The 21,077-nt window shown below is 44.9% G+C and overlaps 1 protein-coding gene across 1 annotated transcript in view; it reads right to left on the bottom strand.

Moving 5' to 3' along the window:
* Positions 1-21,077, bottom strand: part of VAT1L (vesicle amine transport 1 like) — a 142,269-nt gene that overhangs the window by 55,253 nt on the left and 65,939 nt on the right. The window contains exons 5-7 of the mRNA XM_025860321.2: positions 17,610-17,713; positions 15,212-15,267; positions 11,497-11,691 (exon numbers count right to left, since the gene is read on the bottom strand). Coding sequence (XP_025716106.1) covers positions 11,497-11,691; positions 15,212-15,267; positions 17,610-17,713 — 355 coding nt within the window. The remainder of the gene's footprint in view (positions 1-11,496; positions 11,692-15,211; positions 15,268-17,609; positions 17,714-21,077) is intronic.

Here is a 21,077-nt window from a genome sequence, read left to right as displayed (position 1 = left end):
TTGTCTGGTTAGAGCCTGGATGGCTAGACGCTGCCCCGGGCTGATGGACACACCTGCCTGGAGGCCCTGGAAATCTTCTGCACGGCACACCCTGTGTCCTCCTTGCTTGGTCTCTTGCCTGAGAGTCCCTGGCCCCAAAGAGCTCAACTGTGTGGGTGATACATCTGCACTGCACTGCAAGAGTAATAGCTTGCAAGCACTTAGTATCTTTCAGGCATGAGGTCATTTAATTCCTCCAATTAGAAACTGCTGGGACATACCATTATTTTCTCCATTTATCTCTTTTTTTTTTCTTTTCTACATTTTTCATAGGTAACTGTCCATGAACATGTTGATGAAGGAGCCAAGCCCAGGGGACCCAAAATCAGGGGTTCCTCTCTTGGGGTTGGGGGTCATGGCAAGACTGTGGGATGTGGGGGATGCTCTTGCAAAAGAGCTAACGCCATTCCCGATTCTTGAAAGGAGAGCAGGAATTTCACAGGACAAGGATGAGGGAAGGGCATGCTAGGCGGAAATAACAGAGAAGAGCATGAGACAGGCAAGGAGGCAACAGAGACCCAGGTTCTTGAAGAACCACAATGGTCCAGTTGGCCAGAGTGAGGATGGCACAGTTAGGCACTGGTGGGAGCTTATACCTGCTCCGTTTCCTCCCCGTGCTCTCAAGGTCTGGCCCCTGGCCTTCCCATCACTTCCTGCTCAGCAGATGCACCTTTTCCCTGTGCTTGGATGTGCCAGCCTCCTCTCTCTCTCCAGCTTCCAGCCTGGGCCTGGGCTGTAGCACGTGCCTCAGTCACCCCTCCAGCTCTCTTCCTGTGGGTTTTACGTCCTGCTTATGTAACCATCTGGCTGCTCCCTCAGTGCAGACCCACATCTTCCCACGACAAGTTCGTTTTCAGAGCCCAGCTCTGGATTTGCTGAATAGATGAGGTCTTAATTCCCAGTTGCTGCTGCAATGCACCACCCCCAACTCAGTAACTTAACACAACACGAATTTATTCTCTTACACTTCTTACGGGTCAGAAGCCTGAAATGGGTCTCTGCTTTAAAATCAACATGTCTACAGAGTGGTTCCTTATTCAGCCCACCACAGAGGGATGAGCTAGCCAGAGCTGTGTCTCAATTTGCTGATCTGTTGGGTAGCTCAGAGCAGGGTTGAGGGCAGGTGCATGGCACGGCTTACAGACAGAATGGTGCTGGGATGCTTGAGCTGCAGAAAACACAGGTGACCAGGGCACGCAGGGACACCGTGCATGGAAATTGGGCATGTGTGTGTGCGTGTGTGGGGTGGGAGTGATTGTGTTGAACTGAAAAATCTAGGATTCTCCTTGAGAGAAAGGGGGACACGTGGCAAAGGAAGAATGAAGCTTAGGGACATAAAGCAAACATAGCAGTCACTCCTGGGGACTCGGCGTCCTCATTTGAAAACTCGGGGAAGGGACCAAGATACATGGATGGTTTCACAAGGCCATGCAGCGAGGATACTCTAAGGACTGAGGCCGGGGATCTGGACTTCCCAAGCTGTACCTCCTCCCATCTCCCCTTATCCCGACTCTACACAACCCTTCTCTTCATCCCACCCCACAACATAACAGCCTTATTGAGATACGATTTGCATACCATACTGCATAATGCATTATAATGCATATAACATATATAATGCAATGGTCTTTAGTATAGTCACAGACTTGTGCAACCACCAGTAATTTTAGAACATTTTCATCCCTCCGAACAGAAGCACCATACCTTTTAGTGGTCCTTTTCGTTCCCTCCCCAAACCACCCCGGCCTAGGCAACCACTAATCTACTTTCTAAACAGCCCTGCCCTGGAGCCTGCTCCTCCTGGCTATTTTCAGGGCTTTTGTTCCACTCAGCGCTGAATGGGAGGCTTATGCTGGCTGTCAGCCTGCCTTACCCATGCGTTCCCTTCCTGACCCTCTGCATCCAGGCTTCTGCCCTCCTCATCCTACTGAGAGGGCTTTCTGAAATGTCAACGTGACCCGGGGCCAAATCCAAAGGCTTTTCCTCTATGTGCTTCCCGACTTGTCAGCAGCAGCCGACACTAACGACCCTCAGACAGCCAGGGTGGTCCCCGTGCCATTGCCCTGTCTGTGGACGCCTCATCTTCTGCCTGCTCTTGTGAAGGCTGGGGGATGCTGGGGTTCTGGCCTCAGCCTCTTCCCTCGGCCACAGAGAAGTGGCACAGACTCAAGACCCGATCTGTCTTGCTGTGCCGGCATGGCCACATACCAGCTGTGTGACCTGGGGCACCTTCATCACGACCCCCATTTCCTTATTTGTGCCGCGGAGACAGTAACAGACAGAACCCCCTACTCGAGGTCATTTTGGGGATGCAGTGAGTTAATCAACAGAAGGTGCTTGACACATAGCGACACACTACACCAAGTGTTTGCCAATGCGATTATTCTGCTTATTCTTTTATTCAGTGAGTTTATTCATTGCCATTTTCTCAATAACTTTTCTGCATCAGACTTCCCTGGGCTTCAAATTCAATAGAATCAGGAGATTAGGGCAAGTGTAGCTTCCCGAAAGCCTCACATCTGTGACCTGGAGGATGGGGAAAATAGTAGCTGGGTGTTAGGGCTGTTGGGCAGTCTAAATGATTTAATACATGTGGAACACTGAGAACAATGCCCAGCACATGGTGAATCCTCTGGAAATGGTGGCAGTAGCAGTGGTACTAGTAAAAGTACCAGTCATTACCCTCCTGTCTCATCTCCCTGTGATTGGGGGTTTGAATTGTGGACATCTCCACCTGCGTGTTCTACCATCACCCTCAAACCAAACTCACAACTAAGCTCATCAGATTTTTTCACGGCAGCGTCTACCACTGGTGAGTAAATGGTATCTGCCAGCACCCCACTCCTGGTCTCCCAGGTTACAAAAGCATTGAGCATCTCCGACTCTTGGTTCTCTTTTGTCTTTTGTTTCCATTTTCCATTCTTTCGAATGACCCTGACTTGCTTATTCTCTCCCATTCCACTGCCCCCACTTTTGTCTGGGGCTCACCTACCCACGTCTCAAAATCTGCAGTGACCTCCTGGCCAGACCAGCTGTCTCCAGTCCATCCTCCAAACCAATGAGCCCATGATACAACACACATTGTCTGCTTTGGGGTGATGTCCTTAAAATACCCTCCCTACCCCCAACCATGCCTCAGAAGGAGCCTCTAAATCTTTAAAGAAGGTCCATGCCAGCCAGTTGCCATCTGCCATAATTAAGTGGACTTTCCATGGTTTCTCCTTGAGTCATTGCCTCCTTAGCTTGGCTTTGGACAACTGTGTCCGATGCCTGGCTTCATCTTCTATTAACTTCCCAGTCTGGTGTTGGAGTCTGAAGCCTGCCATTTCTTGACACTGACAATCACACCCCCCACTTGGCCTTTAGTCTTGGGTCATCCCACACTCTGTCGCTGGTTTCAACATTAATCGGTCTCTCATCAAGTCACCCTCTTGCTCCAGGACAGGTAAGTGTCCCTATCAAGCTCAGCATCGTATTATTTTTTCTTCATTGATTATTTTAGGCAGACCTATCTCTGTATAGGTTTTGTGATGGCACAGGATGAAAGACACACACATGTAATTAAACCATGACTATTAACATGAAGGGAAAAATGCAGGAGAAATATAATGAGGGATTAGCGGCACTTAAATAAATGACTGCATTTGGATAGCAAGCTTCACTACAGTCAAGGCAAAGAGAGACATACAAGGAAGGGCATAATTAACATAATTTGCTAAAAGGTAATCATGCCAGATTGCTAGGGAGGCAAATTTTTTTCCTACTTTCAAACAGAAGGATGACATCATCTTCTAGATCAGCTCCAGCAGGGTTTCTACAATGAAAGGCACGTTCTTCTATCTCTGCATGGTCTAATATGGTAACTACCAGCCGCATGTAACTATTGACCACTTGAAATGTGCCTAGTACCCCTAAGGAACTGAATCTCTAATTTGACTTAATTAATTTACATTTAAATAGCCACATGTGGCTAGTGGTTCCATATTAGAGAGTGCAAACATAGACAGTTATGTAAATAATGTTGTAAAATGCTACCGGCAGTACCTTTAACAGAAGATTTTAAAACTGCCAAGATCTCCGTGCCACCCTGTATGAGTTGGCTGGGGCCGCCATAACACAATACCATAGACTGGTGGCTGAAACAGCAGAAATTTACTATCTCACCATTCTGGAGGCTGGGAGTCCCAGAGGAGGATGCCAGCAGGGTTGGTTATATTCTGGGGTCTCTCTCCTGCCCATGCAGATGGCATGTCCTGACACGGTCTCTCTGCACATCCCTGGTGGCTCTGTCCTAATCTCCTCCTCTTAGAAGGACTCCAGTCAGATGGATGAGGGCCCACCCCAAGGCCTCATTTTAACTTAATTCATTCTCTAAAGGCCCTGTCTCTAAATACAATCCCATTCTGAAGTACTGAGCATTAGGGCTTCCACATATGAATTTGAGGGGGTGAGTAATTCAGCTCATAACAGTCCTCCCCGTGCTATGAAATGGCAGATGGGCAAAGGCATTTACAATCAGAGGCTAGAGCTATATAGTCCAGGTGTATCATTACTAGTGTCACACTTGGGACGGGGATGGGCTTTCGGGAACTGAAAGGGTCAGATGGTGCCATGTTCCTTAGGCCACACTCTCTAAGAGCAATCACCTCACCTAAAACGTCAACTCCTCTTTCTCTGCTTGGCAGTGAAGGCCTCCACGATGTGACTCCATTGACCAAACCAACCTTACTTCCTCTCCTCCTTAGCCAATCACCTCTGCTGTGTTTTGCTCAGACCTCTCAACCCTGCCTACCCCATACTCCTGCTTCTGAGATTTTGTCACTGTCCCTCCTGCTTGGAATGCCTTCCTTGTTTTGTAATCCCAAAGTCATCCAAAGAATTTGTATCCCTCCGATCTCAACTAAGCCCCTCCTCATTCTTGGAGCCACTTGTAAGCATTCATTCTCTTTTATTTTTTATTTATTTTTTATTAACATATAATGTATTATTTGTTTCAGGGGTACAGGTCTGATTCATCAGTCTTACACAATTCACAGCACTCACCATAGCACATACCCTCCCCAATGTCCATCACCCAGACACCCCATCCCTCCCACCCCCCTCCCCTCCAGCAACCCTCCTTTGCTTCCTGAGATTAAGAGTCTCTTATGGTTTGTCTCCCTCTCTGGTTTAGTCTTGTTTCATTTTTCCCTCCCTTCCCCTATGATCATCCATCTTTTTTCTCAAAATCCTCATATTAGTGAGATCATATGCTACTTATCTTTCTCTGACTTATTTCGCTTAGCATAATACCCTCTAGTTCCATCCACATTGTTGCAAATGGCAAGATTTCATTTTTTGATGGCTGCATAATATTCCTGTGTGTGTGTGTGTGTGTGTGTGTGTGTGTGTGTGTGTGTGTGTGTGTACATACGTACATACACACCACATCTTCTTTATCCATTCATCTGTTGATGGACATCTAGGCTCTTTCCATAGTTTGGCTGTTGTGGACATTGCTGCTCTAAACATTGGGGTGCATGTACCCCTTCGGATCCCTACATTTGTATCTTTGGGGTAAATACCCAGTAGTGCAATTGCTGGGTCGTAGGGTAGCTCTTATTTTCAACTTTTTGAGGAACCTCCATACTGTTTTCCAGAGTGGCTGCACCAGCTTGCATTCCCACCAACAGCACAGGAGGGTTCCCCTTTCTCCGCATCCTCACCAACATCTGTCATTTCCTGACTTGTTAATTTTAGCCATTCTGACTGCTGTAAGGCGGTATCTCATTGAGGTTTTGATTTGTATTTCCCTGATACCAAGTGATGTTGAGCACTTTCTCATGTGTCTGTTGGCCATCTGGATGTCTTCTTTGCAGAAATGTCTTTCATGTCTTCTGCCCATTTCTTGATTGGATTAGTTGTTCTTTGGGTGTTGACTTTGATAAGTTCTTTATACATTTTGGATGCTAGCCCTTTATCTGATATGTCATTTGCAAATATCTTCTCCCATTCTGTCGGTTGTCTTTTGGTTTTGTTGACTGTTTCCTTTGCTGCGCAAAAGCTTTTTATCTTGATGAAGTCCCAATAGATTCTTAACTAACATTATTCTCTCTAGTTTTCAAATCCAGTTGCACTTGAAAACAGTACCCCATGACCAACACCTCGGTGTTGTCTCAGAAACTAAATCATAAACGTAAGGGTCGGGGAATCCTAAATTGGTACTCGCACATAGTAGGTCTCAATAATGTCACTGCAGCTTGGTTGACAAATTCAAGTATGTTTCATTCCTTTCCCACCTCTGAACTGTTTGGAGAGATGAGCTTTTTTCTAACTTAATGTACAGCTGCATCTTTAATATCTGGAGGCAAACCTGAAGCTGGAGCGTATCTCTGCTTCATGTATTAAATTTACAATAAAGTGAAAGACAGATGGCTAAAAAGAAACACTAAATCGTTTCTGAAATTATTAAATCTTCTAGTCTGAGGGCTCAGAGAGCCCAAGAAAATTTTCTTTTAATCCCTATGGGCTTTATAGTCCATCGATGAGGTTACAGAGCTGGCCTGAAAAGCAGTTTTGTGAAATCATTTACCAAAGGGGAGGGGAAAAAAATCATTACAGTCATCCCTCTGAGGTTCGCAAGTAATAAGCATACTCTATTCTCCTTGAGCCCGGAAGAGCCACGTGGGCTTGATAAATAACTGAGTTTGGCCCAACTGCAGTTCTAAACAGATGTCTGTAAATATTGTAGAAAAGATCCCCCAGAAAGTTGGTGGGTGTTACTAGTGAGTGGCTGTGGACGTTTTTGTTGGGAAACAGGCAACGGCTGTCTCTCTCCCCTCTCTGTGGATGACTAGCCTGCCATAGGAACATATAATCCCTTTGTTTTCCTACGGACTATCTTAACCAATATGGCTTCTTTTAAAGCAGTGTTTCTCAATTTGTGGAGGTTTTGCCCCTCCTCCCTATCCCACTCCGGGGACATTTGACCACGTCTAGTGATATTTTTTATTGTTATGGCTGGCAGTGGGAGGCATTACTGTTGTCTAGTGGGTAGAGACCAGAGATGCTACTAATCCTACAAAGCATAAGGCAACCCCCACCCCTAGCAAAGGATGATTTGGCCAAAATGTCAATTGGGCCCACGTTGTCTTAAAGTAATAATACCTTGTTTTAGTATGTCTTGTTCATTCATTCATTTATTCATCATTCAACACATACTTATTATTGAACATAGAGAATACCCAGGTAGTCCTATCTCTGTGTATTGCTGGATTCATCAGTTCACTTATGTAATGAGTGTTTATTGAGCATCGACTCCAGGCCAGGCACTGGGGTCTTGAATGGCACAGTCAGGGTCTTTCCTCATCTGGGGTTTACTTACTAGTGGAAGGGAGACAAGAGTCTCAACAAGCCAACAGATGAACAAGATCATTTCTACCAGTGATAAATACAATGGAGATTGGTCGAACAGAGTAAAAAGAGCCACCTGGGTGGGTGGCTGTGTAGGAAGGACCCTTCAGGAGGGGCTTATGGAAGGTCTCTCTATTTAGGTCACATTGAAGATGAGATATGAATGGGTGGAAGGAAGCAACTCTGTGAAAATCTGGAGGAGGAGTATTCAAAATACCCCTGTTCCCAAAGGCTTGGGTAGTTTCAGGACCAGGGACACGCAGGCCACTGCAACCCGGATGAAGGAGACAAAGTGGACAGCGAGAAGATGATGAGAGAGGCAGGAGTTAGGACCAAAGCTGTACAGTCCAGGAAAGAATTCAGACTGCAGATCGGGTGTAGTGGGAAGTCACAGAGGGATTTTAAGCAGGGTGGACACGGTCTGGGTTAGGGAGTGATAAGGGTGATAGTGATAAGGTGATAAGTGATAAGGCCCAAGGGTGGGCTGCTGGGTGGAGAATGCCCTGCGCTGGGGCAAAGATGGAAGTGAGGGGCCAGTCAGAAGCTCATGCAGGAGGGAGGCCAGCTTAGACCACAGTGCCATGAGTGTGAAAAGGAGAGCAAGTGGGTGAATTGCGGAAGTATTTGGAATAAAGTCCCCAGACTTGCCTGGATAGATCCCTGACTCAGTCCACCCCGACTGCCAGCCTCAGCTTCCTGCCTCTGGTCAGTGCAGGTCCTCGCAGAGCCTGTCCTGACTTAACTCCCACATGCATGGGGCTCCACTGTCCCCCACTGCCTTACATGAGCAGACCCTCCCTAATGCACGCTGAGCTCAGGTTAGCGCCCCCTTCCCATTCCCAAGTCAGGTCAAGAGCTTCCTTGAATATCAGACTTCTGCCGCTGGAGCCTGGGACCCAGTCTCACAATTTTTGCTTCTTCCCTAGTGGATCATAACCTTGGGGTCCCAATGTGGCACCTCCTGACCATGACCCGTTAGCAGCCTCCCATGGGACTTAGACTAAACTCCAGATTTCTATCTGGGCCCTGCTCACCTACTCCAGTACTCCTTTTTTAAAATTTTTTTTAATTTAAATTCAATTTAATTAACATAAACTATATCACTAGTTTCAGTGGTAGAATTCAGTGATTCATCAGTTTCATACAACACCCAGTGCTCATTACTTCACAAGCCCTCTTTAATGCCCGTCACCCAGTTACCCTTTCCCCTCACCAACCTCCCCTTCAGCAGCCCTCAGTTTGTTCCCAATAGTGAAGAGTCTCTTATGGTTTGCCTCCTTCTCTGTTTTCCTCTTATTTTATTTTTCCTTCCCTTCCCCTAGGTTCACCCGTTTTGTTTCTTAAATTCCACATGAGTGAAATCATATGATATTTATCTTTCTCTGACTGATTTCGCTTAGCATAATACCCTCTAACCCTCTAGTCCCATCCACATCATTGCAAATAGCAAGATTTCATTCTTTTTGATGGCTGAGTGATATTCCACTGTGTGTGTGTGTGTGTACACACACATATATGCCACATCTTCTTTATCCATTCATTTGTCAACGGACATCTGGGCTCTTTCCGCAGTTTAGCTATTGTGGACACTGCTGCTATAAACATTGGGGTGCAGGTGCCCCTTGGAATCACTATGTTTGTATCCTTTGGGTAAACACCATTCCCACACTTGCTCATACCAACCTGTGGAAAGGGGCCACATAAGCCTTGTCCTTTTACTTTTGAGGGTCTCTCTGCCCTGGAGGCACTTTTCTGTAGCTTTCAGTCTCTTTCATGTCGCAGCTCGCATGATACCTAACCTTTCTTGTCTGAAGTCACTGTACCGAATGCATTTTCAATGAGTGCGATACCATCCCCCAAAGGGATAAAAATTGGTTCTTGGAGGATGAAAAAAAATCTTACTCTTTTAATCGGTAAAGCACAGATATACATGTAGGACATAAACAGAAGGACAGCTAGCTAGATGATAGGCAGCTGAATTGATATAGAGATCGATGGTATACCTATGGTATTAAAATATCATAGAGGGGCTTCATCAGGAAAAGAAGTCTAAAAAGTCTCCTGTGAGGGGCAGATAATAAGGAAAAAGGGGTTGAAAACCACTGGTCTGTGAAAACTGTCTTCCCGCTCCACTTACTTCCAACATATACCCTCATTTAATTCCTTTCAGGAACTTATGACAATTTGCAAATACCCTGTTGATTTCTGTTCACTGTCCAGTATTTTCTGCCCCTCCCTCCATCCCTCTAAATGTAAGCTACTTGAAACCCAGGTATTTTGGCTGTCTGTTCATCACTGTGTCCCCAGCATCTGCACAGTGCTGAGCATATAGTAATTATTCAATACCTATTTGTGACCAAGAAATGATTTCAAATACGAGAATAAGGACCCACTGGGTCAACTGGACCCCTCCTGGATTTCAACTCTCACTTAAATGCTTCCCTTTTAAACACTCAGTTTAAGTATAAGCCCCCTTCTTTGTCCCATAGTCAAGTTAATCTCTTAGCCCTGGTCTTGACTACCCCCAGTTTTCTCTCCTCTCTGACCACTGAGAACCAGGAACCATGCAGTCCAGCCCTTCTCTATGCCACTGAGACACCACAGTGAATACCATATGTAAGTCTGACTCAGTAAATTAAAAACGTTTTCAAGGAAAGTATAACAGTAGGCTAGCCATCTTGGAGATTACACAGCAGAGGGAATGCATGATTATCTGATTTAACAAGAAACCGAATCACAGTGAACATCTGCAAAAGAAAAAAAGACTGGAAGGATGCAAGCCAAAGTGTTGGCAATGTTATCTCTGGAATGTGCACTTGCAGTTTATTTTCTCCTTACGCTTCTGTTCTTACTTTAGGACTTTCCTACAATAAGCATGTATTTCTTTTATCAGAAGACACAAGGGTTTTGATGGCTGGGTATTTTTTAAGACCATTCATGATACTGCAGTATCAAAGAAGCAGATTCAGGTGCACTCCTGGTCCATTCACCTAAGACCGGTTCTACTTGATTATGTGGGGACCCCCACAAAGCTTTTTTTAGGGCAATTTCTGTGCTTAGGGGAGCCACTGGATTTCGGCCAACTTAGTTCATTAGGCAAATAGCACCAGCTTTATTGCCAGGACAATACCTACTATCTGTATCACAGAACATTATGTTTGTTAGCTTTTCCAAGGATGTCTGTGGCTCCCCAAAGTACAAAAAAATTCTTGTAAGGCACTCACCCATGCAAAATGCAAAAGCCAAACAAACACAAAACACATTCCTACATATTTTAAGATATTTCTCAGGGGGCTTCACGGCTCCCTGAAGCCAACGGCCTGACCTAGGAAGATTTCTTAGTGAAATGTCTCTTGAAACCTACGTTATACCTCTTTATTTTCTCTGCACAGGTAGCTCCCAAGACTGGCTACCCAAATGTCCAGAACGTCCCTGATCTGGAGGATTTTCTAGACCCTGCCTCCTCCTAGGACATCCCACCTGCCCATGTTTGTGCAGCAAGTTCATGCTTCAGTATCCTGAAAGGTTACATTATGGAGTCTAGATTTTTTTCGTGATCAAGGAACGCTTTCAAATCCTAGAACTTTTGGCAGATCAGTTAACAAACACACTCAGTTCAATACTAGACCCAACAATTCATTCATAATTACAGTGCCCATTGTGACAGCTAACAGCAGTGAGTTTAGCATATAAAACATTTCAGCTCTGAGCCACTGTCTGCCCCAACCTTGATGTCATCTACTCACATGAGGTGATAATATAAATGATGCTGCAGCAATATTCATGCCCTCTGAGAACCCAGGTGGATCGTCCACACCCATGAAAACTTGGTGGCCTATCTGAGAAGGACTCATAGTGGTAGGTTGAGGCACATGGTTTGAGAACCACTATGGAACTTAGAATATTTCTTACATCCAAAGCCCAAACTATAGGACAATGACTTTTAGGACCCTCATTTTAAAACGAACAAACCTGGAGAATAATCTTTGAATAAAAGATTGTATCTGGCTGCCCAAATCTCCCTGGGCTAAAAAGAGATTATTTGCTGGGGGAAAACATTCTTACCTCCTCCAGGGCCCAAAGGGAGTCTACCACGGGCTTGATCTTCTTGTGGTTATAGAGCCCAATGAGTTTGTCCACCACTCCTCGAATGAGGCCTGCACGGCCCTGTTTGAAGAGCAGATTTAAAAGGGAAAATCCCGCGATGACTTTGTTCTCTTCGTAGAGCTTGATGGGGTTCACCTTCTCGACCTGCCACCACTGGAAGGAGAGAAGGTGTCCGTTACAAGGAACCAAAGCCAGCTGTGTTCACAGCATCGTGTGCAGAGAATAGGGCTGCAGTGGGACGGATTCCAACTGGCCAAGGGGTGGTCCTTGTTGGGGTATTTTTTAAGGCAGCTATTTAGCCAGGGATTGCTGTGAGTGCATGGTGATGCTTATGAGCAGAGCACAGGGTCTAGGTGGGAGAGAGAAACAAACTTCCTGAAAACAGCTATCGGGCCACATGTCATCGGAACACTGAGGCCCAGGGTTAGGACTGTCGGCTCTGGAGCTGAATCCTGCTACCACTTGTGCTCCCTGTCCTTCTGTGTGCTTCATATGCCTGGGCTACAGAGAGTGGCAGGGCCATGAAGCCCTCTCAGGCATCTGAAGAGTTTAGCTGATGAATGGTGGGGAAGGAGAGGGGTGGCAGAGAAGTCCACCAAGTGTGGTGGGGACTCAGTGGGATGGTGACCCAGCCACAAGAGCAGCTTTCCTAGGGGGAATGATGGCACAGCTGGAGAGGTGGGTAGGAATCCACCAGAGAAAGAGTGAGGGAACATAATTCAGGCATGATGGAGCGTGAAGCCGTATTGTTGGGACGAAGCCAGCAGTTCCTATCTGAGGGACAGTTGGTAATGTCTGGGGGTGTTTTTGTGGTGGTGACTGGAGGGGAGGGGAAGCTACTGGCATCTAGTGGGTAGAAGCCAGGGGTGCTGGTGAACATCCCACAGTGCACTGGGCAACCCCTCATGACAAAGAGTTATCCAGCCCCAAATGCCAATAGCGCTGAAGTCCTAGATGGGACACGCACACAAGTGGCAAGTGTGGCTATTTCCAGCCTCTCATCCCCCACTTCAGACATGAAAGTAAGTAAATAATCCACTAACAGACTACAGAAATGGTTATCCAACTGTTTTGTCCTGATTTAACTGCATTTTCTTTGGTGCCGGTCAGAATTTAGAAATGCCAAGTTCCAGTTTCTAATGGCTCTAAGGAGAAGTGGTGAATCGTTTAAAAGAGAAGGCAGAGAGGAATGTGATGGGCACTTAGGGACATTCATAATATTTATGTCATTGGGGTGTTTATTTACATCCTGCCTCTTTCCTGAATTGTGGGAGCTCATGAAAGCTCACAAAAGATTTTGATATATATTTTTTAAGTGGGACAATCATATTTTTAGGAAAATAAGTGTGAGAAAGACAAGTCAAAAAAAAAAGGGATAAGGTTCATGCACGAAATTCTTTACTAATGTACATCCCCTGAGGGCCTGGAGGCCAGCTCGAGGAGAGACATGTATTTGGCCATGGGCTGGCTTCCCACAAACACAAAGTAGAGAAATGATTAATGACTCGTTTCATGGTGCATCTGCAATGTCCAAGTAAGTGTTTGTGAAATGAATGCTTGCTAAGTCTGCAATTCCTGCAGCTATGGTTAAGGGAGTTCTAGAGCCAAATGCCTGGTTTTGAATCCCAGTTCTGCCACTTACTAGCTGCGTGCACAACTTTAGGCAAGTCACCTAACCTCTCTGTGCTAAATTTCCCTACTGTATCTCATGGGGTCAATCATGAGGAACAAGTGTGTTAATATATACAAAGTTCTTAGAACAGTGTCTGACCTGGAGTAGGTTTTCTATAAATATAAAGTATTTCTGTTATCTTCGATTTAGAGAGGAGGAGCTCTGAATTGGAGGCAGATTGCTCTCTAGGTGTTAACCATTGTTAACCAATGCTATAGTCTAAAAGCAAATGGCGTGTTTGACAAAGAGTGAGTACCAGCTCTGCAAGAGTTTTAAGGTGGAACATAATTAGGATATCTGAGTGAGAAATTCTTTTATAGGTCCAAGTATGGCTTTATTTTCTAAGCCTTTCTCCAATATATAGAAGAAAATTCCTTTCTAGAACCTCCTAGAACAAAGTCATCATTCCACTCCTTGGCATGCCCTATCTTCATTTTGCTTCTCACTGACCAACTAATATTGGACCTGACCTCTGAAAGGAAATAGTCTTTGTTCTTGACCTCCAACTATGTAGCATTCTTTTAATCAGCACCGCTGTTTCAGGCAGGAGAATCTCAACCTCCATCCTGGCCGTGTTTTTATGAGTGCCTTCACTGAACCTGGGCATACTGCAGTTATTTCATTAACACTGTGTGTTCTGATTGTGCATTTAGGGGAGAAAAGGAAAACACTTCTTACAACTGCATGTAATTTGGGATCAGTTTGGTTACCCACAGCAGGCTGTCAGCATCACGTTAATTACAGCCACAGCAACGAAACAGCTGCAAGTGGCACAAAGCCTATGTTCGTGGGACTTGCTCCAGACAGCATCCTTCATTACACTCCATTCTTGCTCCCTTACAGATTCTGTCATTGCAGTGATCCTTGATCTAAACTCGGAAGTTCAAAGGCAAAGACAGGCCCTTTAATTCTACTGTCACAGGGCAGGGAGTACGAATCATTCCAGAATCAGGGAATGTTTGGGGGTGAAGCCTTGTGCAGCCACAGTGTTGGCACTTAGGGGGCATATGAATACCCCATAGTGCCACCCATAGAATGATTTTTATGGCTTTCCCTGGCCACCCTATTCCAGATGCCTCCACCCCATCCTGCATCCTATTTTGAATCCCTTTCAGAGTTCTTATGACCATTTACAATAACCATCTTATTAATATGTTTTACTTCTTTCAGTTTGTCTCCCTCATTAGAATGTGAGAGTCACAAGGGGCTAATATGTACCCATCTCATTCACTGCAATGCCCTGGTGACTTGCACACATGCAGGTGCTCAGACGGTGCTCACAAAGTGAGTGAACCAATCATGATGCGCTGGCTGCTTAGGAGGCTCAGGGGAGATAAGAGCAAGCTCTCGTGAGAAGCAGCAATTCCCTGTTGGGGGGCAGGGGTAAAAACTGAAGTTCAAGTCCAACTTAGCTTAATTCTAGCAAGTGGGAATATAGGTCGGAGTAGGTTGGACTGCCCAGGGATGTGTTTTCTCAATTGCAAAGTAACCACTACATTCAGAGCATGATTGTTTAAGCTAGTGGTTCACAGATTTGCCTGTGTCTAAAATCACCCAGGGGACTCACTACAATTGTGGGATCCAATTTGGATCTCCAACTCAGTAGAATGGAGATACAGAGAAATCTTAAGGACTCCCAGAAACCTGGTCAGAAACCAACTCAAGCAAATAAAATTCACTTAATGCCAAGTTTATTTTTGACCAATGAATGATTAAAAACACAAAAACTTAAGCAATCTCTGTTGAAATCAAAATAAAGCTTTCTTGAGTTTCTCGGATGCTCCCACCTCTCTGCTTCACTTAGACAAAGCAGCCAAAGTTTATACAGAGTCTTGTTCATGTGTAGTGACCAGGGCGGGAACACAGGGTTTATTGAAAATGAATGATGCAGATGAAGGACAAACAAGGTTTAGGTTATTAGGTCAATGTCTTTATTTGGAAGAGCTCACAACATGCAAATCACGCACTACCATAGTACATTTGACATGTATGGATACTTACTGATTTTGCAAAGCTAAAGAAGCTCTTGGTCTCTCCAGTCACCATGTTGGATGAACCTGCAAATGGAGGATTCCCAAGTCAAGCTATTGCTAATGAAAACCAACATCTCTTGCTACACACAGAAGAATGGCAGTTGTTTGGTCCAGAACTGTCAAGAGCTTGAAAAAACTTTAATGCAGCCTTGGAAAAATGAGGGAAATGAAGGGAGTGGGTGGCATCAAGTTGACTTAATTTTAGCCAAGGGTCACTGGATCAAAGAGAAAGTATTTCTCAAGGTGACCATGTCATTACTTTGGAAAATTGGGCATGTAGCAAAAATGTGATTTAGACCCACTTTCTAATAAAATGATAAGTTGCTTGAAATGTCTTATTGATTCCATTCTTCAAGACTGGGAAATGAAGTCCTATATGAGCCTAACTCATGATTTGAATTTGATTCCTTAACAAGTGAAGGGCTTGGGGCTCTGGTGGGCTGGGCACTTAAGTTGCAGGGAGAGATAGGACTGACCTAGAATTTAGATGGATGGAAAAATGGGGTACAGAAGAGCAGGTGAGAGTGACTATAGGTTCAGGAGCCCAGGAAGTGGTGTGATCAACGTACTAGCTCCAAAGAAATCTGAGCAGAGAGGACAAAACCACTTGAGACAAATGGTATGAGAAACTGTGCTTGGTTAAAGGGAAAGGGCAATATTCAGAGGGAAGATGGGAGATGGTGTTAGGAAGATTTCCTAAGATGCTCTTACAGAGAGAAGAGACCCCTTTGTGTGGTTCTTGGGGATGCAGAGGGGATGAGAGCTCTTAACAGATCAGATGCTATATTGGTGCCTTTTCAACAACTTTCCTGCCTTGTCCCCAAAGATTGGGAATAAGTCCTTCTCAGAGAACCATTATTTAATGAAAAAGCAATGTATATTTGGAACTTCATTATTTGGCCTGGGTAGACTAGTAGCCAGTTAATCACTGTTCTCCTTTTATGGGGTGACTACCACCAAGCATTGTGGTACCAGGCTTTGGTTACTTTGTAATCAGTGTAATCAGTTAGATCCTTGTGAGATGATAAAATTGTATTCTGCCAAGTGACATCATGGAACTGGGGCAAAAATGGAACTGGTGAATAAGAAAGAATAAATTGTCTATCAACATTTGACTCACATGTTAGTCATATCCAATATCCCCACATTGGGCATTGACGCTCACAGCTTCTTTTATCAATAATAGTAATAATTAAAGAATTATGCATCTACTTGCAAAGACTTTCAGCTATGTGGTCACTACTGAAAATACCAGAACACTTCAGCAACGGGAAGTTTATTCCCTCTCTTTCTGTCATAATCATGATGATAAGATGCTTAAATATTTATACCTCTCAAATATCTTTTATAAGCTTCTCAGTGACTAGCAGGGAAATGAATACTTTTTCCTGAGTCATACAGAGCCAAGGCTCAATTTTCTAATGGACCTATAGGGGACAGAAGTGCCAAAAATCTCAAACATTGGATAATCCCAGTATCCTTTGGCTTTGGAATATGATATCTGGCTTCTCAGGTAGTCTTTGACTTTTTAGAGACTAATGTTTAAATTAGTTTACAATCATGTAACAGAAGAGAGGAAGAAGAGAGGGAGGTGGCTCTGTGGTCGCATTCTGCTGGAGAAAATCTCCCAGATATTGTTCATAAATCCCCTCAAACTCAAGAGCATATCAGGGGCTGTAAAAGCATAGGTATGCTGCAACCATTCAGGGTTTCTTTGTGATCAGGATATACAGGAGTAGTTTAGAATAGGAAGGAGTTGTAATTTGCAACTTCATCTCCAGTAGGGAAGAATCTCCCTTAAAACTGCCATATCTTAGCCACCCCTCCCGTCCTACTGTGGGTCCTTCATTCCTTCATTTTTTGAATTTCCTTTGAAGCCATTAATATTTCGCACCTGTGCCACCTTCTGTGGGTCAAGTTAATGACTACACTGTCTTGACCTTCCTTTACCCCTTTTGGAATGAGAAGTATTCATAGGGATAATAGGGCAGTAGGCACATGTGTTACTTTTATAATTGAAAATAACTAATGGCGATAGCAATATTATGGAAAATACTTAAAAAGCCCTCCTGGAGTGCCTGGGTGGCTTAGTCAGTTGAGGGTCCAACTCTTGGTTTTGGCTCAGGTCATGTTCTCATGGGTTGTGAGATCAACCTCCAAGATGGGTTCCACGCCCTGTGGGGAGTCTGCTTGAAGATTCTCTCCCTCTTTCCCCCCCCCAAAATAAATAAATAAATCTTTAAAAAAATTAAGTCCTCCCAATCTCATTACCCCAACATATCAACACATTTTATTCATCAGAGCTTTTGTAAGCATGCGTGCAGTGCTCCCTGTTGCGGACTTACCTTCTTGTCTTCAGCACTTACCATATAAAATATAGGTTCCCAGTGGTTTGAGAAGGCTGAGACCTTTTCCAGTGTTATCCCCACAGAGGCAATCCAAAACAATGTCCACTCCTTCAGGAGAGATTCTAAATGGTGTGAAAACAAAGTAAGATACTGTCACCTCTTAGGGACCAAACTTTTGATTGCTCTCCCTTCCTGTGTCATGTTGTTTACTCCTAGAATCAGAAAGAGCTAGAGCTCTGGGAGTAGCCATAAATAGGCCAGGAGGCCAGGAGGTGGATTTACCTTTCTGGGTTCCACTCAAGAACTTCACAGAGCTGGAGGCAGCTAAAAGTCTGGCTGGTGGCTGATATCAGGAGCCAGCCTGGGTTAGGAGAATGACCGTGGACATCACGCGCATTGAATGAATACATTTGAATTTGTATCTAGCCACCTCTTGCAACTTCTCTGAGCCTTAGCTTTCTCCTTCATAAAGTGGAACAAGCATGTTTCTTTGTGCTGGGGATGAAATGAGGTGTCAAATGCTTAACCCATTGCCAGCCACACAACCATCATTCTAAAGTCAGTCACTCAACAGTTCCTACCTGTGGAGCTTGAGCTATGGGCTAGGCTCTGTCCGAGGTGCTAGAGACAGAGATGGGGGAACAAAACCAACATGCTCCTGTCTTCATGGGGTTTCCAGTCTAGCAGGGATTAGCTTTTCTCCCCTTCTCCCTCTCTCCTCAGTGAAGCACATTAATTTAACTCACAAACTTGTATTCATCCAGTCTCTAGGTTCAATCTAAAATGGAATCTTTGAGGAAGGAGGTTAAATAGACAGGATCTCGGGGCACCTGGTTGGTTCAGTTGGTTAAGCAACTGACTCTTGGTTTTGGCTCAGGGCCTAATCTCAGGGTCCTGGGGTCAAGCCCCATATCAGGCTCCATGCTCAGGGCGAAGTCTGCTTGAGGATTCTCTTTCTCCCTCTCTCTCGCCCCCATTCTCTTTCTCTCTCTCTCTCAAATAAATAAATCTTAAAAAAAAAAGAGAGAGAGAGAGAGAGAGAGGATCTTCCTGTAGAGTAGAAGGCTCCAGAGTAGAGAGAATCCATATTTGTACTGTATTAAGCAGACGAAACATTTTTCGATCCCTTCTTCCATTAATATATTTATACATTCATTGATTCACTCACTCACTCATGCATTTAGCAAACATCTACTGGGCTTCCACTGTTAGAAGATATTATGCTTGTGGGAGGGGGCTGTAAACAGGAAGGCTCTGGGGATTGTAAGGAAGATATTCATGCCCCCAGGGCTCCCAGTTATGGCTAGGCCTTGCTCTGCTCAGACAAGAATGGCATTTCTTCAGATTTATGAGTTTGCAGGATTATCTTGTCTTAGCACACAGCTCAGTATTTCTTCCTCCACCTTCATCCCCAAACAAAGTTCAGGCATTGCAGGCATTGCAGCTCATGTCAACAGCTGGATCCTGTTTTCATAAGTAGAAAATTGCATGTGCATCTCTAGGGTTCAGACACTAAGTCAACTGCCCCATGCCTGAGGACAGCCAAGTTGTGACTTTCAAAAGCTGAGTCATGACCTTCAAAAGCCTTTGAGTCAAGTCCAAACTCCAGTCATTACAAAGACTCATCAAAAATTATCAGCTTAGCTTTTGCCTAATAGAATGCTTATCTGTAGAGGTATGTCTGTTCAAGTCCCACCTATAAATTCAGAACTAGGGAATTAGGCCAGTGGATCTAAAACAACAGTGCATCAGAATCTTCCGTGGGGGCGGGGGGCACTCATTAAAACAGATTGCAATTTGCCCTCCTTCCCCCTCTTCTCCTAGCTTCTGATTCAGTTGGTTTGGGGTGGGCCCCAAAGATGTGCATTTCTAACAGGTTCTCAGGAGATACTGATGCTGCTGATTCTGGATCCACACTTTAGTCTAAGCCAGCTACTCGGGAGCCAGACTGGCTATTTTTTTTATCAATAATTAATTTGTTCATTAAATATTTGGCCCTGGCACTGCACTAGGCACTGGAGGTGCAGGTGTAAGCCCAAACAGATTGGATTTCTCCCCTTTTAGAACTGCTATTAGGTAGATGTTAACCTATAATTACACAAATAAAAATTAAATTGAAATTGGTGTCTAGTGCCACAAGACCATATCAATCTAGAGTTTGCCCAGTCAGGTCTGCCAGAGAATCCATCCCTGGGAAAATGCAAAGTGGAGAAGTTATCTAGGTAAAGAGTGGCAGGAATAATGTTTCAGGTGGGGGGGAACAGCATATGAAAAGGTCCTGTGGTGGGAGAAAGCCCGTGAGCAGGAACACTGGGAAGCAGCCAGTAAAGAAAATGTAAAGAGGTGAGGCCTGAGAGGCAGTTGGGAGCTGGAATACACAGACTCCACTGGTGGGCTCTAGGTTGATGCCTCACACCTGGTGATCAGGTCTCCACCTTACATCATGGGTTGGGTAGCTGTGCGCCTGTATTCCTCACTTCTACCAAGTGTGTTCACTCCTGTGGAAGTAGGACCCCACTCTGCTTCTACGACCAGCCCTCCTGGCCCACCAGGTCTTCCCTGCAAACTCCATTTCCCCAGGACCTCTTTCCTTTAGTGCACGATGCCCACCTGTGCTCAGGAGCAGCCTCCCAAATGCTGGGCTATGCACACCTTTGGGGGTACCTCTGAAGGACCCTGTCCAGACCCAAATGCTCAGATCTTGCCTAATGTTCCTCACATCTGTATTCTGTGAGTGCACATTTCCTCCCATAAACTGCCAGTCACACTTCTTTGGTATTAATTAGCTGCCTCATCTAGGCCTGTTGCTCTGTCCTCTGGTTCTGCAGAAATGCAAGGCAGCCCACAGCAAGGGGTGACCTACAAGCTACCGCCCACTTCCTCATCCTTACTTGCCACTAACTGCTCAGGGCATTCTGACCTTGTAGCAATTCCTAAAATGTTCCTACCTCAGGACCTTCGCACATGCCATAATCTCTGCCACAACAGCCTTTCCCCAGTTCTCCTTAGAGCTGGCTCCTCCTCATCTTTCAGGTCTTATTCACATGTGAACTCCCCAGAAATGCTGTAACTAACCACCCGACCTGGAGCAGCAGCCCCAAATTATCTCTACTTTAGCTCCCTTTGTGCTTTAGCATCTGTACTAAAGACACTTTTCAGTTTGTCATGGGCTGAAATTATTCTATGGTCTCTTCCACCAAAATGTAAGCCCCATGAGACAGGGACCATGTTTGTGCTGCCTGTTTTATCCTCAATCCTCCTTATCCTGCAGGACACAGTGTTAGTTCTCAGCAAATATTGACTGATTATATGAATAGATGATCAAATAAATGCGGAGTGAATGAATGCAGGACAAAGAAGAACATTTTAAGACTGGTGTTCCACATTTCTACGTGTGTGCTTCCTTCAAAGGAAACTCACAGTTTCTGGGCTCTGCTGTATCCCGGGCATTTCAGAATTAATCTTCATGACAAGTCTGAGACAGGC

Source organism: Callorhinus ursinus, unplaced genomic scaffold (assembly GCF_003265705.2).
Source record: "Callorhinus ursinus isolate GAN/ISIS: 27379988/994484 unplaced genomic scaffold, GSC_fseal_2.0 scaffold46, whole genome shotgun sequence".
Classification (NCBI taxonomy): Eukaryota; Metazoa; Chordata; class Mammalia; order Carnivora; family Otariidae; genus Callorhinus; species Callorhinus ursinus.
The sequence above is the reverse complement of the archived record's forward strand: the minus strand, read 5'-3'. Positions and strand labels throughout refer to the sequence as shown.